The 23,672-nt window shown below is 37.3% G+C and overlaps 1 protein-coding gene across 1 annotated transcript in view; it reads right to left on the bottom strand.

Moving 5' to 3' along the window:
• The window catches only part of cadps2 (Ca++-dependent secretion activator 2), a 197,867-nt gene that overhangs the window by 35,464 nt on the left and 138,731 nt on the right, over nt 1-23,672 (bottom strand). The window contains exons 19-22 of the mRNA XM_072386456.1: nt 13,736-13,877; nt 12,390-12,509; nt 5,371-5,526; nt 4,991-5,138 (exon numbers count right to left, since the gene is read on the bottom strand). Of these exons, the coding sequence (XP_072242557.1) occupies nt 4,991-5,138; nt 5,371-5,526; nt 12,390-12,509; nt 13,736-13,877 (566 nt within the window). The remainder of the gene's footprint in view (nt 1-4,990; nt 5,139-5,370; nt 5,527-12,389; nt 12,510-13,735; nt 13,878-23,672) is intronic.

Here is a 23,672-nt window from a genome sequence, read left to right as displayed (position 1 = left end):
CAACAGCATAGAACAGTGCACTTTCAATGATAGTGTGATAAAACATGCACTGTCATGTCTGTCATGTTTCCGTCATGTTTGGAGTCTTATGTTTTGCATTATTTGTCATGTTCTGTGTTTTTGCCTAATTCGTTCTTCTGTCCTGCCATCAGCTTCACTCATGTCACCTGTGTTTCTTCCCTCAGCTGCCTTCACTCACTAATCACCTTCCTCTGTATTTCATCTCCCAGTTGGTTCCTGTTCATTGTCAGATCCTCACCATCATTCATGTTCCATCAGGTTTTTGTTACAGTCCTTGTTCATGTCAGGTTTTGTGAGTTTTTTTGAATTCTGTTTTTTGTTGTCTTTTGTTACAGTTTATTTAAATAAATCAAGTTTAACTTCATAATCTGCATCTGGGTCCCCTCATCACCTCTACGCCATCACACTTGTTGATAGAAGGATCTAACCTGAAAATGGACCCAGCAGATTTCCAGGCCGTCAACGAAACCCGAAGGCTATCATGGGATTCTGTGACTGCTTGACGGAGGGGGCGGGTTCCTGGGAGAGACTGTAGGTGGCTAGGGATCTTATGGACATGCTCCAGAAGAAGCCTTTCCACAGGCTCGCCTCTTTCTGGTTCTGCTCCGGAGGGGGCCAAGGGGGGCTCGTCTCCTCTTCACCAGACGTCTGATCGTCCGTCAGAACCGGCTCCAGCTTCCACGTCGCCGGACATCTGCCCGTCCGCCAGACCGTTGCTGGCTCCAGATTCATTGCCGCCGGTTCGTCACCAGCTCCCACGTCGCTGGATGACCATCTCCAGCTCCCGTGTTGTCGGCCGTCGCTGGCTCAAGATTCCTTGTCGCTGGTCGTCTGGCCGTCTGCCGGACTTTCTCCAGCCTCCTCGTCACTGGTCATCTAACCATCCGCTCGACCGTTGCCGGCTCCAGGTCCCATGTCGCTGGACGTCAGCCCAGTCGCCAGACCGTCGCCGCCTCTAGCTCCTCAGTAGTTTTTGTTTTTGTTTTAGTATTAGTAGTAGTAGTAGTTTGAATGTTTTTGCCGTGGTTGACCAACAACCAGAGGGTTGGTGGTTTGATTCCCACTCTCGCCACTCGGTGAGCTGACAGCTGGAGGGGTGTTACGGCCGAGGTTCCCCGGGGAGGTGCCAAGGTGGATGGGTTAAATGCAGAGGACAAATTTTGTGTATTTTCCTGCATATACTTAATCACTCTTAAAGGTTTTAAGCAATGGTGTCTAAAATCCAACGAGCAAATAAGGAAAATGCTGCTTACACGTGTTTACATTTCTGCTATACTTAAACTGACAACTAATCAGTAAGGAGGGTAATTATTATTGGAAATGACATATACAACAGAAAGTATAGAAATGTATTCAGTATGAGGATGACGCATTTAAACTGCATAGAAAATTATTTTTCAAATTATAACTCAAATAATCAACGTATTTTTTGCAAAGTTACCTGAAACTATGAAGTGAAGTAGTCTGTATGTGCATGGACTAAGGCAAAAACCAAATGGCCAAATTGTGTTTTCTGGCTGCAGAGGACTGTGAAAACTAGAGAAGTTAAGTAGCTTAAGGTTAAGGGAACCAGAGCTTAGCTCTCTGTCAGTGGCCAAGGGCTTTGTCCTGAATGATGCCAAGGCCACTGCTTCACATAAACTTCACGGTCATCCATTTAGAAGCTCATGCTGAGTACTTGGCTCTTTCAAGTGTACACGGATACATCTGAACTCTCCTTCGGCTTCTTTTGATGTTTGAGGGAAAATTATGCTTATCTAACAGCCTGACTCAACCTGGTGAGTCTATGGAAAGAATTAAAAGGGATCTGAGTTTTTATTTTAAAACTTATGCACTTTCACTTTGTAAAAAAATAATTTCACAATGAGCTCTGAAATGTAAACTGAATTAAATATACACACCTGCAAACCATCTAAATGAACTAAATTGGATTTTGAGCTAGAAAATCTGTTAATATTTTGCCAATAAGGAGACTATTTTAAAATGTTCCAAGTTACATTTTTTACTTTTCCTTGTGCCAGTATTTATCACATGTTGCAAAACTACAAAAAGGTACATTGAATACAGTCAGAAGATGGCATCTATTTAACAGAGACACTTTTATTCAGTTTTCAAAACCTAAGACAAAACTGACTGCGGCAACCAGCCTAGCAGCACCACAGATATTTGTGCAAAGCGAAGATAAAAAAAAAAAAGCGTAACCAACACAAGCTATCATTTGATTCTTAATGTGCAGTTATATCCCTTTTACTGCTTCAGTATACAAGGAACAATAAGCACTCTGAAATTACAATAAACATAGATGTCACTAATCACAATCATAGCTCTGTATAAATTGAACAAAACCAGGATTTTTGTCACAAGTATCACTTGTGTGCAATCTATATCAAATGTGCTGCTGTGAAAATGGTCCAAAAGGTGTAAGAGGTAAAGGTAACCAGTGCTAATAGTTTCAATCTGAAATGAGACATTCAGTGGGTTTACATGATGAGATTAACTCGATTATAGCTATAATTGGGTTATGCTCCTTATCTGAGCAAGGGTAATTATCCTTTGTTACATGGTGGTGAATGAATCGAATCACTGGCACAAATCATGCAATACCACAGTAGATAAGTGGCGCTGTACCCATTTCAACTATCGCGAATAGAGCCACTTCTGGTTGACCACCAACAACAACAAAACTAAGGCATTCGAGAAAGATGGCGAACGAAGAGCAAGATGAAGCTACATCCCTCTATATTTGAGATGAGCATGGTTATGACACAAAAGCGATGCACAACGGCGCATTATCCATGGCATTGTTTCTTTCTTTCTGATGACAGTGACAACAACAGTAATATTGTCTCCTTCAACTTCCGGGTGATGATCGCGGGAAAAAATCTTGAGCATGCGCAGAGCGCTCAATCCTATTCACTGTCGTCTCCAGGCATGTTAAGTGGGCAGTCGGATCGAGTTATCCTGGGGTCTTAATTCGATCGCAAGTAACCCGATCCGATTCAATTTCTTGTCGGAGTAAGCTTGTTACATGAGCTGAATAACTCAATCTTATTGTAATTTAGCCATTAATCTGATCCGCACCAAATCCAAATCTAGCCCTACTAAATTCACCACACTGCCTCGTCACGTAGGGGATGAATAAAGTATATTTCTATTCTGTTCTATGATAAAATAACTAATTGCTCATGAGAATCACAATCTTGTTCCAAATTCTGAAATAACTTTGCTCTATGGACTGTTAAATCATGCACATGGATAAACAGTGCAGCTGGACTTCCAAATGACTCCTGTTTCGAGTGAATAAGGAAATGTGCACTTGTGTCCATTGCATCAATGCTGCTGAAATAACAATAACATTGTTGTAATGAATAAGAGTAAGGTTTCCTCTTGACCTCGATCATGCAGAAGAAGAGGTAGTACTTAAAAAAAAAAAAACAAACAAAAACACTACTTAAGTGAGTACGAAACAAACCTTTGTATATATATATATATATATATATATATATATATATATATATATATACAATCCATCCGGAAAGTTGCAGCGGTCCACTCTTTCCACAATATCCTATGTTACAGCCTTATTCCCAAATGGATTAAAAGTAATGTTTTACCTAAAATTCTAATGACCCCTAATGGCAAAGTGAAACAAGGTTTTTTTTTAAAAACTTTTGCAAACTTTTGACAGTGCATATCAGAGCACGAACCAAGACATGAAGTCCAAGGATTTGTCTGTAGACCTCCGAGAAAGGATTGTAAGGAGGCACAAATCTGGGGAAGGTTACAGAAAAATTGCTGCAGCATTGAAGATCCATGAGTACAGTGGTCTCCATCATCCGTAAATGTAAGAAGATCAGAACCACTAGTACTACTCCTAGAGCTGGCCGCATATCCATTCTGAGTGATCGGGGTAAAAGGGCCTCAGTCAGAGAGGTGACCAGAAGCACTCCACCAATCAGGCCTGTATGGTGGCCAGACGGAAGCCACTCCTCAGTAAAAGGCACATGACAGCCCGCCTGGAATTTGCCAAAAAGACTCTCAGATCATGAGAAATAAAATTCTCAGGTCCGATGAAACAAAGATTGAACTCTGATTGAACTCTGAATGCCAAGCAGAACGCTAAGCATTCAGGCCAAAGAGTTCAATCTTTGACAGAACGTCTGGAAGAAAACCAGGCACTGGTCATCCACTGGCTAATACCATCCCTACTGTGAAGCATGGTGGTGGCAGCATCATGCTGTGTGGATGTTTTTCAGCAGCAGGAACTGAGAGACTAGTCAGGGTCAAAGGAAAGATGAATGCAGCAATATACAGAGACATCCTTAATGATAACCTGTTTCAGAGCGCTCTGGACCATCAGACTGGGGCAAAGGTGCATCTTCTAACAAGACAATGACCCTAAACACAGCCAAGATAACAAAGTAGTGGCTTCAGGACAACTCTGTGAATGTCCTTGAGTGGCCCAGCCAGAGCCCAGATTGGAACCTGATTGAACATCTGAAAATAGCTGAGCACCGACGCTCCCCATCCAACCTGATGGAGTTTGAGAGGTTCTGCAAAGAAGAATGGGGAAACTGCCCAAAAATAGGTGTGCCAAGCTTGTAGCATCATGCTCAAAAAGACTTGAGGCTGTAATTGCTGCCAAAGGTGCTTAAACAAAGTATTGAACAAACAATGTGAATACTTATGTAAATGTATTCGCTGACTTTCGCCAAACTGTTCCCGATGAGTAGATAAATGTATTCCATGGCAGAAATAAGGTCTAGGTTTAAAAACACCGGAATTCCCCTTTAAGTATTATACAAGTGAAACCTAGAAATAAGTGGTATGGTATTGCAATCTGATGTAATTTTATGACATCCAAAACCTGTATATGAGTGCAAAGATCTGTGACAATTTTCTTATTTTGTTAAAAAATACAAATAATCTAAAATTGAAACTCAAACCCTGCAATTTCACATAAGTTTACCTCTTGACTGGAGTCCAGCACGCAGAGTTTGGAGCACTGCTTCTTGGCATCCATCAGCACGTTGAACATGGTGCAGACAGACTGCGGCACCCGGAAGTCTGTCGACTTACTAGATTTCTGTATTTTGGCTTCAAATGCAGATTTTGTTCTAAAAAAACAAGGGAAACAGAACAAAGTATATAACTGTATAAAAATATTTAATTATTTTAGTATTTTAATTTGTACGTCTCCTGAATAAAAGGCTTACAACAAAATAAGTTTCAAAGTTTCAGGTGAGCAGCCAATTTCCTCAAATTTTATGTCGGTGCAGTGTCCCTTATGATTATTTTGGATGTGAACATACAACAACTGATCTAAAAGTATGAGTTTCTTGGTCTGACCTTTTTACGCAGGCCTCCATCATATCACTGGCCATCAGTTTGAGTCTTTGCTCCAGATGTTTTGCAAACTCTGGCTCTGGCCAGTGAAGGTCCATCATAAAGATCTGCAGAGCATCCAGCTTCCAAAACAAATCCTCAGAAGTGGCTGAGCCATTACTGTGGGGAGAATGGAGAAGGACTGTAAACCAAACTGAGCAGAAACACCTGCTGAGTTTTACAAATATGGTTTTGAAATCTGTTATAAGTGTTATGATGTTATTAAAATTAATAAATAACTAAAAATTAAAAAAGATTGTGAAGTGTGAGTTAGGACCAATTCACCCTATCAGTACATAACCGAATTCCCTAATTGCCCCCGACATTTTCACTCCAGAAAATACTTTTTTAAAATGTATATTCAACATCTGGTAAAAATGATCTTAACAGAGGTTCAATATCAAATGGAAAATGTATGGACAACTAAAATATATATATATGTTCTAGTGAAATTCTGCGACTGGTTTTGGTAGTTCTTAGGTGGTAAACTACAGTACCGAACCAATAAAGACAGATGTACCTCTCCCTGCCTTCTCCCCTGGGTACAGGTTACATACTAACACATGGTAACCCTCACCACCGCCAACATCCAAGTGTACAACGACAACAGCTAGAATGAAAGCCACAGGAGGATGGACGATGGCTGTGGAGGGTGCAACATAAGTGCCACTCACTCCCTTACTTTTCTCATTCGCCTTTAAAAGACTGTTACCTTAACAAGTGGCACATTGGAATAAATGCTTTGCTTTGAGTCAGTGGTGCAATTAAATGCTCAGTGGCTATCCCCCTTATGTCTAATTAGTGGTGCTCTTCTCTGAGTGCGCTCCACCTTTCTCCCCAGGGAATGGGACAATCCCACTCACCCGTCTGTGCTTGCTAATGAAGTGCAAGCTTTTTTTCCCTCTTCTTTTTTTGTAGATAGTGGATGGCAAAAAGAAGTAAGGTAGAAGAACAGTGCTATGGAAAAGGCTGTGAGAGTCAGACTGACAAACCTTTTTAAGAAACACACCCTCGACCAGTCTCTTGTGACCCAACCCCCCAATTGGCCATCTAAGCTGGTAGATCTGTGGTAGACTCACTAACTTTTTTTTTTTAAGTTGGTGAGCAACTAGCTGTTGTTTTTCGCTGTCTTGCTGTCAAGATATAAGGTTAAGGTACAAGTTATCCTTATTATCCCCAAAGGGCAATCTGGTTTGCAGACAACAGTAATGCACAACATACAATAATTTTCATGCCGACAGGGAATATTTTTAAATATTTCAAAATTACAAAACTGATGACAGCAGCAATACATTTCTTTTTTACCAGATTTGTTTTGCATTTTGGCGCAACATATCTAAGCCCTGAATGAAGCAACATAATATCACACCTCAATGAACGGTTTGGGTCAGCCAGCCAGTTTATCTTTTTTCATAAAACTGTCCTTGCACATTGAAGTTTTATAGGGATGTTCCAGTAATTTGTATAATACCCAGCAAGCAATGTTTCTGTTGATTCTTCTCTCTACTAATTTAAGAGTTAACTAGTCATTTATATTCCTGCTACTTACATTGAACATTAATGAATAAGTTAGTCTTTTTTTAAACTGCCATAGCAAATCACTGTGCTTACTCATATCTCTTTGTTCATTTAATTTCAAGATTGTAGTTTGTGACCTCTCCGTTTCCTTCAAACAAGCACTTGCTTTTTCATTCAAATGCACAACATTTGAAAGATAACCGTCGGCATGGCTCTGTATTCAGCACTTCTATAGTCCATCTCATCTCAAGTCTTAGCCTAGTTCAATCGAGTGCAATCTAGCAAATACACGATCTGCACATTAGGTTAGACAGCCCTTTATTTGTCAGTCATATTAGTAATCATATTATGATGATCTTGATAACTTTTGTTGTCTTACATAGGATTTCAATATTGGAGAAACTGGTGGTGATCCAGTATAGTGAGTTCAGTTCAGTTTCATTGATAAATTCATAGTTGTGCATTTACTTTGGTGTGTGAATTAAATTATATGTATCTCCGAAAGTTTGTTTTTGCAGTACATTTTTTTACATCATAGCAAGAAATATACAAGTGCATAATGCATATTTATGGCATATAATATACATAATTGTGGCAAATTTCCATTAAGGAGATGGTAGTTGCGTGCATAATTTACAGGGAAACCAAAATTAACTTGGCCAACATTTATTTAATTCATCACACCTGTACTTCTGTGTCTATGTCTGCTGTGAAAATTTTATATAATTTTCAATTTCATAAAAATCCACAAGACATACACAATAATAACTGATCATGGTACACTGAGATAGTATCTTATCATTTTGTCATACAGTTTTTATACAGTTGCATTGTTCAGAAATGCTCCAGAGTGGATTTTTTAACATCATTTTGAAGAATATCTTTCAACTTACAAAATGTCAGGTAGATTTATTCCTTGCAAGCTGCAACAGAGAATATGTTAGTGTGTTTTTATGCTGACTTGTCTCATTTTAGCATGCAAACTGCATGGCAGAAGGAGCATAGAAGTAGCATAAGGATGATTGCAAAATCTTTAACGAGTCTCTGTGGTACAATTGATGCAAAAAACAATCTGCAGACAAATAACAGTATCACAGAAATAATTTCACGTCTTCCATTTCAAAATCCCATACTTACAGATTCTTCCAACGCAAATGTTCTTGACTGATCATTTTTTTTCAATTGTGTTTTCATGATAAAACATGAATAAAAATATATTTTTTCCAATAGTTCCTTCTCTCTTAGTTCCCATTGCCAGCACATCTGAAAAGTGAGGCCAATGCAAAAAGTACATGTATGCTGCAGTCTCTCTAATTGAGAGTAGTGGGTGATAAAATTACTAATTCTCACTGATTTCCTCACTACTTTCCCAAGCAGGTAGATTTTAGTCTAAATAATTGGGTTAAGATGTTTTTCATTATAACATGTAAATTGCTGCCATTGGCATAGTGTGAATAACAATGCATAGAATCAGTTTTTCCCAACAAACTGCAGTTCAGGGAGACACCACCCTTCAGAAAGGTATAAGAATGACTGCACAATCTAATTTTCTCAAACTACACTGCACTTCAACAACGCTTTCCACAGTGGGGGGTTGACCTGTGCCGTGTCTCCTTTCCTTCCCTCTGGGAACACTGATTATACGCACAACCTCCAGTTCCCTTTCAATTGGTATACTCATAACACAAAGCTGTGAAGATATGCCCCAAGACACCCGTCCAGGTATATTGAGAAAAAGCCTTGACAGTCAGCATTTGTGATGGCCATAGCTTCACCTTCTCAATGAGAGGACTGCATGACTCGTAGTTGGGCCCCGTACCCCACAGGGAGTCTCTGCTTGAGGAGAAATCATTGTTGGAACCTCTTTATAATTAGCAGACTGAGTAGCACTACTGCTCTCTTCAAGGCCATGAGACTTAAAAGGGGTTGGCAGTGACAGAGTGACGCAACACAATTTGGCTGTGACAGATATTGACTGCTGATACCCTCCATTAGGACAGTGGTACATCATTTTCTAAGGAGTCAAGTTCAAGCTTCATTAAATAGATTCTCTGACTAAGGAAAGTTAACTCTTCTCTTGATTTACAAAAGATCCTAAAGAGTGTAGGTGTTTTATTAACAGGGCTCTGTGAACTCTGGCATGATGAGCCAGGTATGCAAACACCAGTAATTTGTCCAAGTAGTCTAGGGTCTAGATGCCTGTGACTCTTGATGGGAGCCAATGCTGCTTAGAGGCATTTGGTAAATACCTGAAAAGCGATAGATATGCCGAAAGGCATACTTGATATTCATTGATACAAATCAGAGAAACTGAGAGACTGTTTTCAGGCAGAATTAAGACTTGAAAAAAATCTTTCCCATCCATCATGGGAATCAATCCCCTGGCTGAAGGGACTGCATTACCTGGCATGAAGTTAGCATTTTTAACTTGAATGTTCATAACCATTTGTTCAGGACTCTCAGATCCAGTATGGACCAGCATCACATAACAGCTGCTGTAAAACTTATGAGGGGACAGTTCTGATCACTTCTACTTCCAGCAGAGAGCAGTTTTCAGCAGTGGAACTGACAGAGGAAATCTCAGGTCCTGAGATGCTGAGATTTAATGGCACATTCCCCATGTGTTGTGTCGAGTGTACTGAAAGAAAGGGATTTGAAGCTTCAAAATGTCAGATAAACCAGGATGTGACATCATGGTGGCTACATATATATTTTACTTATTTTAAGGAAAGCATTCTGCTTTTTTGATCAGTTAAGTTTTACAGAAATTAGGATTTTCATCATCTAAATGTAGGATCCAGTTTAAAAACGTATTTGTTTTCAACCCAGTTAATGGCCTTGCACCCCCCTTCATAAATGAAACCTTGAGGCTTCACCAATCTGGAAGAGCTCTCCGCTCTGCTGGTCAACAGCTACTGGAGGTCCCCTGGTCCAGGTGTAAGCAGTGGGGTGACTGATCTTTCGTAGTGGCAGGTCCGAAATCTTGGAATTCACTGCCCTCTGATTTACGTACCACCACTGACCTACCTCAGTTCAAAGCCAAATTAAAAACATACTTATTTGAACTGGCTTTTCACTGAAGCTGTGGCTCACCTTTTTGTTGTTGTCTTGTGTTATATGTAATCTACTTTTAAATCTATTTCTGGAATTGTGAAGCACTTTGGTCAATCTTTGGTTGTTGTAAGGTGCTATATAAAAATAAACGTTGATTGATTTTTTTAAATAAAAAAACAGAATAGTGAAAATGGTCTGTAAAGAAAGTTTTTTTTCCATACGTATCCAGAATTGAAAATAAAAAACAAAAAACAATTTTCATACTTTTTTAAGACTGTGTAGAAACCCTGTAATTTAAAACTGCAAGGAGTGAAGAACAAAGATTTTGAATTAATTACTGTCACATAAAACATAAAGGCTCTGACAAAGTATCATGCAGGGAAACAAAAACAAAATCACCTGTTCTAACCAGATTGGATTCTTCATATGGCAATTCATTTAAATGATTCTGACCCTTTGACCAACATACAGGCAGATGAACAGTTGAGCATTCAGGACAGACTATCTTGACCAGTGTTTGACCCAATGAATGGGTCAGGTCTTTAAGCTCTGCAGAAGGCTGAGGACTACCCATTCCTTTGAATCAGGTGTGCTGGAGCAGGGAAACATGGAAAACATGCAGGGTGGGGTGCCTTGAGGACCAGGATTGAGAAACACTGATTTAGACTATAGGCCTCATCAGGGGTCCAACTGAAATGTTGAAAAATTTTGCTTAGGAAGGTTCCTAACTGATGGCATTGTGAATGTAAAGGTTACCGGTATTATGGTAAAGCATGGTGAAAGTTTACGCGATAAAGATTACCGTTATGTTTAAATTAATCTAATTATTGCAGTGGATTATCAGGATATGTAATAACAGCCTCATCCAAGTCTCCCAAACTTTGAGCAGTATCTACCCTCCTAAAATGCAACAACGTTTTCCGTTTTGATTTGAGACACTTAGCAGCTACTAGCCATGTTAGCAGCAAGTGTCTCCAAACGAAACGGAACCAAAGGCAGCCAGTCTACTGACACAATGTAAGGCGGCGTAAAATGCAGAACATACGGTGATATTTATAATAGTTAAAAACATGAGTTGATATTGACAGCGAGTTATCCTGTCTGTACTTAACATAATAAAATAAAATGCTGTGTTAATTTAATTCACTGCTCACAGTGTTGGCCCAACACGCACACACACAAGAACATACACTCATTTTCTCACACAAGCACTCCTCTCACTCCCACACATACTTCTTATGTATGAACAAAATATGTAAACAAATTTTGTTTACAAATTACAAAATAAACTGTGCCAATTGTTTGCCCCTTTTAATGTGAAAGTTTAATTTTGATAAGATCTTGACTTCAAATGTTTTAGTATGATAAGAGAATCGCAAGATGTTTTTGTACATTTGTACAGAAATTAAGAATACCGCGATTATATCGTTAACAGTGATAATTTCGTCACTATAATCGAGATAAAAATTTTCTATATCGTTACATCCCTCGCAGCCATGATAAACGACTTAATTTATTATGTCCATCCTTTATGAATGGACAGGAGATCTTGCACTGTCCCTCAAACAATAGACTGAATATGAATATATACTGTATATATACATTGTAAGGCATAGAACTTACAGCCTATAACCATTTTTACACATAAACATGGGAGATTTTCAGAAGAAAGTGTGGAAAATTTGCTCTGAAAGGACAAACTCTCACCAACAGAAACACACACTCACTTGCACAGTGACAGGAAATGCTCCGAAATATTTGCTGACACATTTGGTCACCATCTCACCTGGTGATGTTCCAAAGATTTTACTGGGGGCTAGATGGAAAATCTCTGCAAAGAGGTCTGGAACGAATGTTGCAGACATTTATGTTCTTATATGTCACCACTCAAGAAAATCTTTAGAATATTTCAGGGCCCCAGAGCACGTGTGAAAATGTCTTTTAATGCTTGGGTAGGATTTGTGTAGAATATATCAGAACAGTAGGGTAGGTGTGAGCACCCGTTTTTTTTCAAAATATCCTAGAATAGTAGTTTCTTGAGGAAAACTCAATATTTTGTATGTAAATGACAAAGAAACAGACACTAACAATCGCCTTACATAGATGAAATCAGAATGATGAATCCTAATTCATTTTGATGATTTACTGATTGTCCCTCTTATTGCTGTTTGAGTATAGTTATATCTCTGGTTTTGCACAAATAATAGTGTCTGCTTTCCTCATATTTCAAATTCCAGGGCATAGCACGTAATAACATCTAGCAGCCATACACAAAAACTTGACAGACCTGCTATACTGGACTTTGACTGGAGTCATAAAGTTTGGGGTTTTCTTTGGTGAAAAATTCTCAGGCCTTGTGAAGACCTGTAGTCCAGAGCCTTAGATGCTTCTACTCCTCCCACCATACATACATGTTCTCACAAAGAGGTCCCATCCAGGCAGGCGCAGAGAAGCTGGGCATCTGCAGGAGCATGAGGGGTAAGGTGGGGACTTTGGGAAGAGGAATGCTGGCTAGATTGTTAGTTAATGACCTGCTGGGTCAAATTCAGCGGCAAGGTTGATCGATGGCAGAGAAGAAAAAAATTAAAAGAAAAAAGGACAAAGAGAAACATATGAAAGAGAAAAAGAAAGACAGTAATAGTTGCCATCCTTAACCACAGCACATGTGCATACGCATGCACATGCCCATAAACACATACACACACAGAAGATTAGTCACACAACAACAACTCTGCTCTGCATTTAATTGATGAGTAACAAAGAGCAATAAAAAATGCAAGAATCACTGCTCCCTTTAATTCATGCTATACCTGTCAATCCTAGTGCTTTTTGTCGAAGAGTGTAGTGTGTCCTTGCTGTTTGTGTCTAACATTCAACTGTACCTCCTTTTGTTCCTCTGCTGTCTAGTGCACCACTATGTTTGGTCAATTGTTTAGTTTTTTTTTTGGTCACATTGGAGTGGCAACCAGCATCACATTGTAACAAATCATTGTGCTGACAGTGTACAAGAACATATTCTCAATAAAGTACTTTCTTATCAAGAAGAATCTCACATTTCACACATGGATATACAGGAGAGAAATTTCAGATTACGACTGTTTAAACATTGTGTTAGATATCTACAAACAGAATCATTAAATCATTATTGTAAAATTGGTTGCTTAAACATCTTATATAAGGACTAGATTTGCCCAAATAAAGCACATTCTGGCAGCTGAAGGCAATGAATATCATTCACACAATAGCATCCTCATGTGGCATAGTGTGTTCAAAGTGATGTTGTAATGGGTGTTAAAATATTGAGCAAAACCTAAATGGTCTACATGACTTGAAATTAGTTAAAGTAATTCAACTACAGGAGAACTCTTTCATGTTTTTTTATGTCTATAAACTGAAATAAATTAGATGACTACAACATGTTTGGAAAAAGGTATAAAAGGTCAGGAATTTGTACATTACACAAATCTCGAGATTCATAAACCTAAAGGCAATACAGACAATACATAATCTTACATCACATCATAATCAAATAATGGAATAATATTACTAAAAATGTCATAAAAGTTGTGTACAACCTAGACATATTGGTAGACTTCAACTTAAATTGAATTCAGTTTGAAGTGTGTAGTCCTCTGTCCTGCACAAATCTAAGTTGTAGTAAGAAAACTAATTGTATTGACTGTAACAGTGATGTGAATTAAAACCAATGCCCCAAAGCTAACACTGATAGTTCATGTAGATAATGATTTAGCCTTACTTGACAGACTGCCAGGTTTCCTGCTCGAAGCCACGATGGATGGACTGGGCAATGGAAGATTCCATTAGATCGATGTAGCGCACCACTAAGGGAACAAACAGGTTCTGCAGGTATTTGTGGAATGCCCCATTGCAAAGGTGAGCTGTGTGAAGAGGGATCAACACAAAAAAGGTTGGTAAATCTTTTTTCTTTAAAAACAGGTTACATTTCTCCAAGTTTTCTCTTTTAAGTGTTCTGCTCTATCAATTCAAAACACTAAATGTATTTTGAAGGAAAATTAATAATTAACTAATTTATTTGATTCCTAATTAGTCAAACACACACTGTTCCTGAACTATGACCAAAGCTTTTTGATTTCTTGTTTTTTTTTTTAGACAAGGTTATTTAAACAGACAAGACTAAATTGTAGATGTTTGGTCATTGTGCAGTGCCAAGTTTTGTGAAACCAAACACATCACATCATGAAAAAACGATGATGGTTTGGGCTATCTTGCCAAGAGGAGTGGTCAAATATTCCTCCATGAGGATATGAGATTAATAACATAATCCAGAAAACAATTACTTTAAGCTATTGCTGCTAAAGGTTGTTCTACTAGTTACTGAATTCAATCAATCAAATGGGGTGTACTTTGATCTTGCAAGGTCTTTATGTTCTAATTTTAAGGGTTTACTCCCTGGTAAGGCTTAAAAAAAATAGTAAAACTGTTTGAAAAATGTATTTATGTTTTTTTGTAGACAGGTTAGATTTTCAGCATTTCCTCTTCTCTGAATGGCCAGATTACTCTCAAAAGGCCTACTGCCTTTGTGTTACCATTCAGAGCCACGAACGAGCAAATGCCATTTTTCAGGATGACATCAGACAAACTAACTTAATTAATTTAGCACCAAGCAACTATGACAAAAAAATGTAAAGAGCAATGGGTTAATTGGAAACTTGTGGGCTTTTTTTTTCTATTCTGGTATTATCAGTGCATCATATTGGACTGTGGTATACATCTGGAACAATCAGGATAATTCCAAAACTCTTTTATCAGTTGGTGAAACTCTGCTTGCTCTTGAGCCCAGATCAGATGGACCTAGTGTTTACAATCCTCATCCCCATCACGTTTGAAATCTTAATTTTCCAAATTGTTGCAAATATATGTAACATGAACAATGATAAAACACATCAGACTCAGTCTGCAAAGTTTTTTGGCAGAAGATTGATATAAAAAAGCATAATTGAGACTTGGTGTCTAAAGGACATTTCTAAAGGACATTGAGACACCCCTCTTTTCTGTCCTCTAAACCCACAACCAGTCGAGGCAGATGGCTGTCCTTCCTGTTTCTGCCAAAAATGTCTTGTTAAAAGAGTGATTTTTCTTTCCACTGTAGCCACATACATGCTCAGGATCAACATTAATTCGAAGAGAAGTTTCTATGTGATGTTTATATTTTTTTAAAGATCAGCTTTGTATGAATTGGACCAAATTGGAATTTAATCAGTTTGATTGATTGGATTATGATTGGATTACAAATAACTCAACTGGAATTAGCTTGCATCGGATTGCATCTTTGCGGTGCCTGGAGATGACATTTCTTGTAATTTTTGCTCTATATAAATGGAACTGAACTGAATTGAATCAGATTGTGAAGTTTGTCTCTTGTGTATAAATTCAGTATACATTATTCATTAATTATTATCTGTCCATAATAAAAGTACAAGCCAATTACCTTTGCTTGGCTGAAGATAAGAATGAGGAAACACGGAGCCTAACTATGTCCAGAAATAACTAAATATACATACAAGTACCTCTGAAGCTCATAAATGCTGATGTTTGCTGCTCATTGTAAAAATATTATATATGCTGGAGGGAGTTTGTGTCTGGTAACTACAAAATGATAAGAAAATGGAAAAAAAATAAAATAAATCACTCTCAGGCTGGCCACTTCCCACATTTTCATGCTTTGTTAACTTGCTGTTATCTACAGTAGCTAAGTAAAGTACAGACAAGGTATGTAATTTATTTCTACATCTAGGGATGAATTTGATTGTCAGGTAGAGAGCAATATTTTAAACTGTGTGCCTCCGACTTTTTGTCAAGGGGTTTTCTGTGTTAATGACAGTGATTTGTGCAAAAATGTTTTTTTTTGTTTTGTTTTGTGTGAGAAGATGACAAGCTTGGCACAGAGTGTTCAGCTGAAGATATTCCAAAATGAAAAAATTCACAACTAAAACCAAAAAATAGGGGTCAAAAGACTAAGCTCACGTTGAGCTTAAACAAGTTTCAGATTTTAGCACTGAATGTGACTGCACAGGTGTCCATGATATCATGTACACTCATGTACACTTCAATATCCTCTGCTCTTCCCTGTGGGTTTGAGAGAAAAATAAGTCCTCACAGACAGTGCAAGCCCACAGTGAGGAGAGACAGTCAGTGTTGGGTGAGAGGAAAGCAGGCGAGTCTCCCAGGACATCATTAGTTTAATTCCTTTTGCTCTGTTCCTTCATGATTAACACTAGCCTTTTTGTCCTCTAGAGAGTAAAACTCACCTCCCCCACAACGGCTCACATTCACAGACTGACAATCAAGTGAGCATTTAAAAAATCTGCTGAACAACTGAAATATAATGTATTTGTTAAAGAAAAGACAACGTATTTGTGAAATACATTAAAGTCACCTGAGGTCAGCTGGCTGGTTACTGCGAGGTGTGGTCTAAAAATTGAAGTGAATAACAAACATACAAACCGATAAAAAAATATTCTAAATACATGAATAAATAAATGCTTATTTCTGTGTTGACGGCCACTTGAAAACTAACTTTTTAAATATATATTCATTCCATTTTACTGTAACTAAACTCAAGCTTATCCCTTTCGTCTCACCTTCTTCCTAAATGCCAGTGGAACATCTTCATTCGTCAAAGAGTGAAACTATGTCTCTGCTTGGCTCAAGATTAATCTCGATCTATTGCCTCATTCTGCTCCAATTCAAGGCAGCTAATATTGTGACACTTGGAATACTTAAAGAATAAACAGAGGATAGTAATCAGACAAAATATAAGATATATGCCAGAAGAAAAAAATTGTGGGTACTAAATTAAACTAAATTAAAGTTTTTGTTACCCAAAGTCAGTCTATCTGCCATCCTATATGTTACTGTACTGTAGTTGAGGAACTTGGAAAAAACGCTTCGCTCAAAGACAAAGCATCACATTTGATGAACAGCTTGATGAAAAATCAGTGAGGCCGCACCTTTTGCTGCAGTCAAATTAGATTAAGGTAAAAATTCATAAGAGAAGAAAATATTACAACAATCTAAACTACAGCACTGCAATGTCAAGTTTTTTTTTATTTTTTTTTTAAGTTTATTCTGAGCTTTTCACAGTGGCTTTTTTGTTCAGGCCTTGACATTAAAAAAAACAAAAACCTAAAAATAAGTGGGCCTCCAAAAACAATTTCCTTATCACTAAAATCATGTTGAGTGTTGCTTTGATGAATGTGTTCCAGATGGTTCTCTATTCAGAAATCCACAAAACACCTCCTTTTTATATCCTAGGTAGTTATTCACTTGCAGCTCCCATTATTTAAGACAAAGTGAATTTTACCTCAACCAACCCTTTTTTCCATTCTATTTTTTGTTGGATTGTAAAGCACCTCAGATTGACTGTTGTCCTTGATGTACTAACAAAAAAAGACAAATTTATTTATACATCAAGTTATCCTTTAGTGTTTTGAATGAATTGGTACACAACAACTAATCATATTGTTACTCAAATCCACAAATTTACCAATAAAAAGCTAATAAGTATACTGTATAAAGAGCATGCCCATATTTTTCTGAAATCTTAATATATATATATATATATCCATGTATATGTATATTTTCTTGTTACCAGAGAAACTTAATAAAGTACATTCTTCAAATAAATAATGTTACTAGATGTATGTTTTTTGATTGAGGACAGTCATTACCATTGAAGACATATTACGCAGCACAGACACATACAGAAAAAGGCTTGACCCATGAAAAGTGAGTGGTGGGGTTTTTCTTATTTTGCTGCTTTATTTTGACACTTACAGCCAACTTGACATTCTCACGGCTGGAGGAAAAATCAGCTGAATGTTGGATTACTAATTCACCAAAACTCCTTTAACAGAAACATCCATTCTGTGGATAAGACTCTTGCAACATTCAGGAGAACTTCTGGACCATTCTTCTTTACAGAACTCCTCCAGCTCAGCCAGATTCTTTGCTCTGTTGGGTAAAGCTCTGAATTCAGAGCCCTTCTACATTAGGTCAACAATCAGATCAGCCATTGAGCAAGAATGGAGCAGTGATAAATGTTTGCCTCTCTTGTATTTTTGGCTTTTGTGCCTTGTCGCCACTGTTGGACTCTATCTGCATCTTTTATCAGATGATTCAACTTGTAGAATTACCATCAGGACTGTGTGATAGAAAACTTCAAGCTAACAGTCCTAGCTTGAGAGACAAATAATGATGTAACTGTAATAAGAAGTACAAATGAACGAAAAGTGCGTGAAGAGTTTCAAGATATGTGATCAGAGTGTTGGCTTTGTAAGTCATGATTCAAAGTCATTTTTTGTTTTAAGTTTGAAAGGTGACAACGAGTGGACCTTTCCTGTAGCACCATCTTTGACCAACGTGGAATTTCTTCTGCCTGTGGTACCTGCAAGTTCCTGAGCTAGCTATGTAAATATCTATCTGAAGAGTGTCCGTTTAGGCTACTTATTTAGTTTAACTCACAGATGAAAAATATCACTGTTACCTCAATGGGTCCTCACAAAGAATGTTATATCAGTCGATCCTCACAGTGTACTAATGATGAGAGAGTGTGGGTGTGTTATTGTATGTGTATTTGGAAGGAGGCCTTGAAATAAAAAAAATATTTAAAAAACAATAATTATACCAATGTATCAAAAAGTTTGGAAAAATCATACGATTTTGACTATTTCTGGCTTACTATGAGAGAGTCTGTTGTTCCTCAGATAAGTCTTTCACAAAATAGAAAGTATTTTGCATTTACTTGGATTATCCAATCTGAACCAAACTTGAAACACTTTACAAGGATTGCTTAGGGAAGACAGCTGATCATTTTCGATTGTAATGAAGGAGATATATTTGTCAGCCAATCTTTTAATTGTAATGATAAATAAACTAAATTTTCGAATTTTCGAATGAATTTTGTACGTGCGTAACTTGGTCAAAAGCTATATATGAAAATCTCACTTGAATCACTTTTAATGTCTTCTTCCTTAGTTTTTCTGTGCAAAGTTTTTCGACGATCAGGCTAAGACCCTTGGAGGAGCTAAAAAAAATAGGTTTACAATATCCATCAATGTAGCAAAAAAACCAAAACATTTAGGCATAGTTATGTGTGAGCTAATTAATGTGATTGAGCTTCATTGAAGGAAACCGGGGATGTAAATATTTGAAGTGTACGACATACAGTTTGGCGTTAACTTCCTGTAGAGCAACACCTTATGGTCGATATGTGGTATTGTTTCAGCCAGATATACACGCAGGTTACAGTTTAAGCTGCTCAATGAGTTTTATATACAAATGATAATCTCAGTGGGTCTTCACAACATACTAATGATGAGAGAGTGTGTGTTTCTGGTAGAGGTCCTTAAATAACAAAATTGAAAAAAATCACAACAACCATTCCATCAAAAATTCAGAAAAAAATATCATACGATGAATAAAATATGATATATGATCATAAAAAATGTTTCACACAAAATGTGAATTATATAAAGATATGAAACAACAGATTGATATATATATATATATATCACTGTTGAGAGAACATATCTGACAATTTTCATAGCAATTGAATAATCACATGGAGAGTTGTTTGCCAAATTTGCATAATTAAAAAAAAACTGGCTTGCTTCATGCCAGTCTATTGACAATGTATATTGACATTCAGTCATTTTTGCATCATAAAATTCCCAATTTTACAGCACCCCCTAGTTGTTGACTTTTGAAAATCTGGAAAGCCAATCAGGATTGTGTTGGGAACTAAGGTTATAAATGTAATATTAAAATACATTACTAAAATGAAGATATGCCTAGTTTCCTATTTTGATAGCTAGCAAGATACATTTTGAATGTGCATAACTTACACCAATAGTTCAAAATTCCACAAAATTCCCCCTAGTTGTTGAGTTTTGACAAATTGGGAAAGGTTAATCAGGATGGTGTTTCAAACTAAGGTGATAAATTTAATAGGCATTACTAAAATTAAGGTATGTTCTATTTCCTTTTGACAGCTAGCAAGGTAAATTTAGTATGTGCATAACTAGGTCATACAGCAATATATCTAAATTTCACTTGAGTAACTTTTTTAGATTGTGACTAAAAAAGTCCAATTTGTCCATTCATTAAAATCTTTTAGATAGTTTCAAAAATCTTTTTTGAGGTATGCACACTTCCTGGATCCAGTTGCTTAGATGGCTATATTCTGAGCTTTACGGTTTACGCTGCCCGATGAGTTTTATATACAGAATAGTAATAATGATAATAAAACGTTACAAAAACAAAAGGGTTCCAGAACTGCTGGGTGCTTCACGAGCTTGGACCCCTAAATATGCCATAGTTACGCATCATAACAGATGTACAAAAAAAAATGTTACCAGCAGAAGTTCTTTCAGCAGCACAGCATCCAAAAGAGCATTAAAAAATGTTTCAGAAAGGACGCTTCAACATGATGCCCAGGGAAGTCGGGATTTGCAGGCAACTGCCCTTCCTCCTGAGCAACCACTGCCCCAAATATAGAAGAATTATAGAAGGCTGTGACAAACCAAATCATAACTACTGAATTGCAGATATGTAGTTGTTGTTGCTTTTCTTAATAAGTTATGGCAATATCATTCTATACTGCAGATGCAAGCACATCTCCAAAAAAAAAATCAATCTCCAATAAACTCATAATAAATTCAATTCAGTTTTATTTAGATAGCGCCAAATTACAACAAATGTCATCTCAAGGCACTTAAATAATATAGTCCAATTCAAGCCAATTGGAGTTCAATTCATTGTAATCATAATCCAATGAAATCCAATTAATCAATTTCAAAATAATCCAATTAATTCATATAGAGCCAATTCAAAAACAATTTTCTAGCTAAGGAAACCAACAGATTGAACCGAAACTTGTCTTCAGCCCAATCTCCCATCCTGAGCGTGCCTTAGGCGACTGTGGAAAGGAGCGACTCCCTTTTAACAGGAAGAAACCTCTGGCAGAACCAGACTCAGGAAGGGTGGCCATCCGCCTCGACCAGCTGGGGTTTGAGAAGACAGAAAAGAGGGGGAAAAAAACACCACAACACCACAATACCTGTTGGAACAGGGAAACACAAGTTACCTGAGCCATCCCTAACTATGAGCTTTATCAAAAAGGAAAGTTTTAAACCTAATCTTAAAAGTGGAAAGGGTGTCTGCTTCCCGGACATTTACTGGAAGCTTATTCCACAAGAGAGATCCCTGATAACTGAAGGCTCTGCCTCCCATTCTACTTTTAGAAACTCTGGGAACAACAAGTAAACCCGCAGTTTGGGAGCGAAGTGCTCTGTTAGGGAAATATCTTACAATGAGATATTTAAGATATGATGGAGCTCGGCCATTAAGAGGTTTATATTTGAGGAGAAGAATCTTAAATTCCATTCTGAATTTAACAGGGAGCCAATGAAGAGAAGCTAAAAGTGGAGAAACATGATCTCTGCTATTAGTTTTCATCAGAACTCTGGCTGCAGTATTTTGGATCAACTGGAGGCTTTTCAGAGAATATGTGGGACAGCCCAATAATAAGGAATTACAGTAGTCCAATCTTGAAGTAACAAATGCATGGACTAGTTTTTCTGCATCAGTCTGAGACAGGATATTCCTGATTTTAACAATATATTACGAAGGTGAAAGAAGGCAGTCCTAGAAACCTGTTTTATATGCGAGTGAAATTGTAAATTCTAGTCAAAAATAACTCCAAGATTTCTCACTGTAGGACTAGAAGCCAAGGAAATACAATCTAGAGTAACTATATAACTAGACAATTTCTCCCTGAAATTAAGTCCAAAGAGAACAACTTCTTTATGTCCTTAAGACATGCTTGTAGTTTGACAAACCTATTGGTTTCATCTGGTTGCATAGATGAGTACAGCTGAATATCATCAGCATAGCAATGGAAATTTATGCCATGCTTTTATACATGCTTTTATACGTGTTACCTAATGGAAACATGTACAAAGTATAAAGAATCAGTCCAAGCACAGAACCCTGAGGAACTCCATGAATTACTCTCGTGTGTGAGGAAGATTCTTCATTTACAAACTGGAATCTATCAGATAAATATACTTAAACCAGCCTAATGCAGTTTCTTTAATCCCAATAACAAGTCTCTGTAACAAAATGCTGTGATCGACCATATCAAATGCAGCACTAAAATCCAACATTAGCAGTGTCTTTGTTTTTAAGACGAAGTTCAAAGCTTACCTTTATGAAAGAGCTAATATTAAACAACCTAAACTTTTTGGGCTCTACTGGTGCTTTTTTTCTTTCATACATTTTAACACTTTTTTTTATATTTTTATATTTTTTATATTTGTCTTGCTAATTTGTATTTATTCTGTTATTTGCAAATAGATCTTATAAGTGTGGCCATTTTTTAAAACATTTTCTTAGAGTTTGTTCGTTGTCTGTCATTCAACTTGGTTTCTAAAGCACATTTTAAAGCAACATGCTTGTGCTCGTGCTATATTAATAAAGACTGACTGATTGACTGACACCATCACTGCACAAACTAATCTGTAGCATTTTCACCCCACACTGTCATTCATTGTCTGGAGCATATTTCTTCTAGTTTTCCTGCCATTTTCTTCTTCTTTTTAAAAGTCCTCCTGTCTACAAACATTATCTTTTTTCTTTTTTACTTCAGGAGTAAGGGATAAGGGATGATATGCTTCTTGAATAACTGTTATATTTAATAGGATTTACTATTCAATTTTCAGGGGGGGAATGCCCACAATTCTAAGATTATTCTTAGAATTACATGGCGCAACAGAGCAGTTGTGACTATGCTTGTGTTTCGTTTTTGTTTAATCATATTTGTGATTCAGTTTTCCTTCTTGTATAACATACTTCCAACCTCTCCTTCCTGTAATGGCAAGCTATGTCTTCTTGCACAGGCGCAGAATTTACATCTTGGCTGCCAGTTGGAAGTAGTCTTTGTGGATTATTTTTGGATTTTTGGATTATGCTTGTTCAAATGCTGCCGACACGATGAGACACAGCAAGGGGCCTCTTGTTGCCTGTGGTTCTTGGAAGCCCTTATAAACCCATGGCAAAAAGCAGTCTTATTTTGCATAACCAGGTAACTTATCTTGTCCCTCTTATGGCCACTCATTTTAATTACTTTTCTTCTGGGGAGTCATTAAAATCCTCTTTTCATAAGAGAAAAAACAAGTTTGCTAGTGTTGGCTAGAACAACTGTTTATTTACTATATGACCTATGAAAGCAAAAAAATATTCCAGTAGAATAGATTTTTCGGGGAAAAGTTTTAAGGACTGAATAAACTAACTTTAATTGTTTGACGAAAATGTGCAGCATTACACATGCTATAAAAATCATCTCAGAAGTAAAGTATGATGAGGACGCGCCATAATCTGGGGTTACTTTGCTGCCACAGAGTTAGGAAAACTAACCTTCAGGGTAGAATAAGTATATAAATTTATCTTTAAGGATAACGGGGTGGCTATTCAGCTGAACCTTAATGACCCTTAACATTCAAGTATATCTACTACACAATGACACACAAAGTACATCTGCTTTTTGCAATGAGTTTAAAAGGACAGAGCTTCATCCAACAAAACAAAAAGTCTGGCTGAGTTGAAGCAGTTTCTTTAAAGATGAATGATCCAAAATTCTTCTTGAACAATGC

This window comes from Leuresthes tenuis, unplaced genomic scaffold (assembly GCF_036924035.1).
Source record: "Leuresthes tenuis unplaced genomic scaffold, fLeuTen1.0.hap1 SCAF_5, whole genome shotgun sequence".
NCBI classification, from domain to species: domain Eukaryota; kingdom Metazoa; phylum Chordata; class Actinopteri; order Atheriniformes; family Atherinopsidae; genus Leuresthes; species Leuresthes tenuis.
The sequence above is the reverse complement of the archived record's forward strand: the minus strand, read 5'-3'. Positions and strand labels throughout refer to the sequence as shown.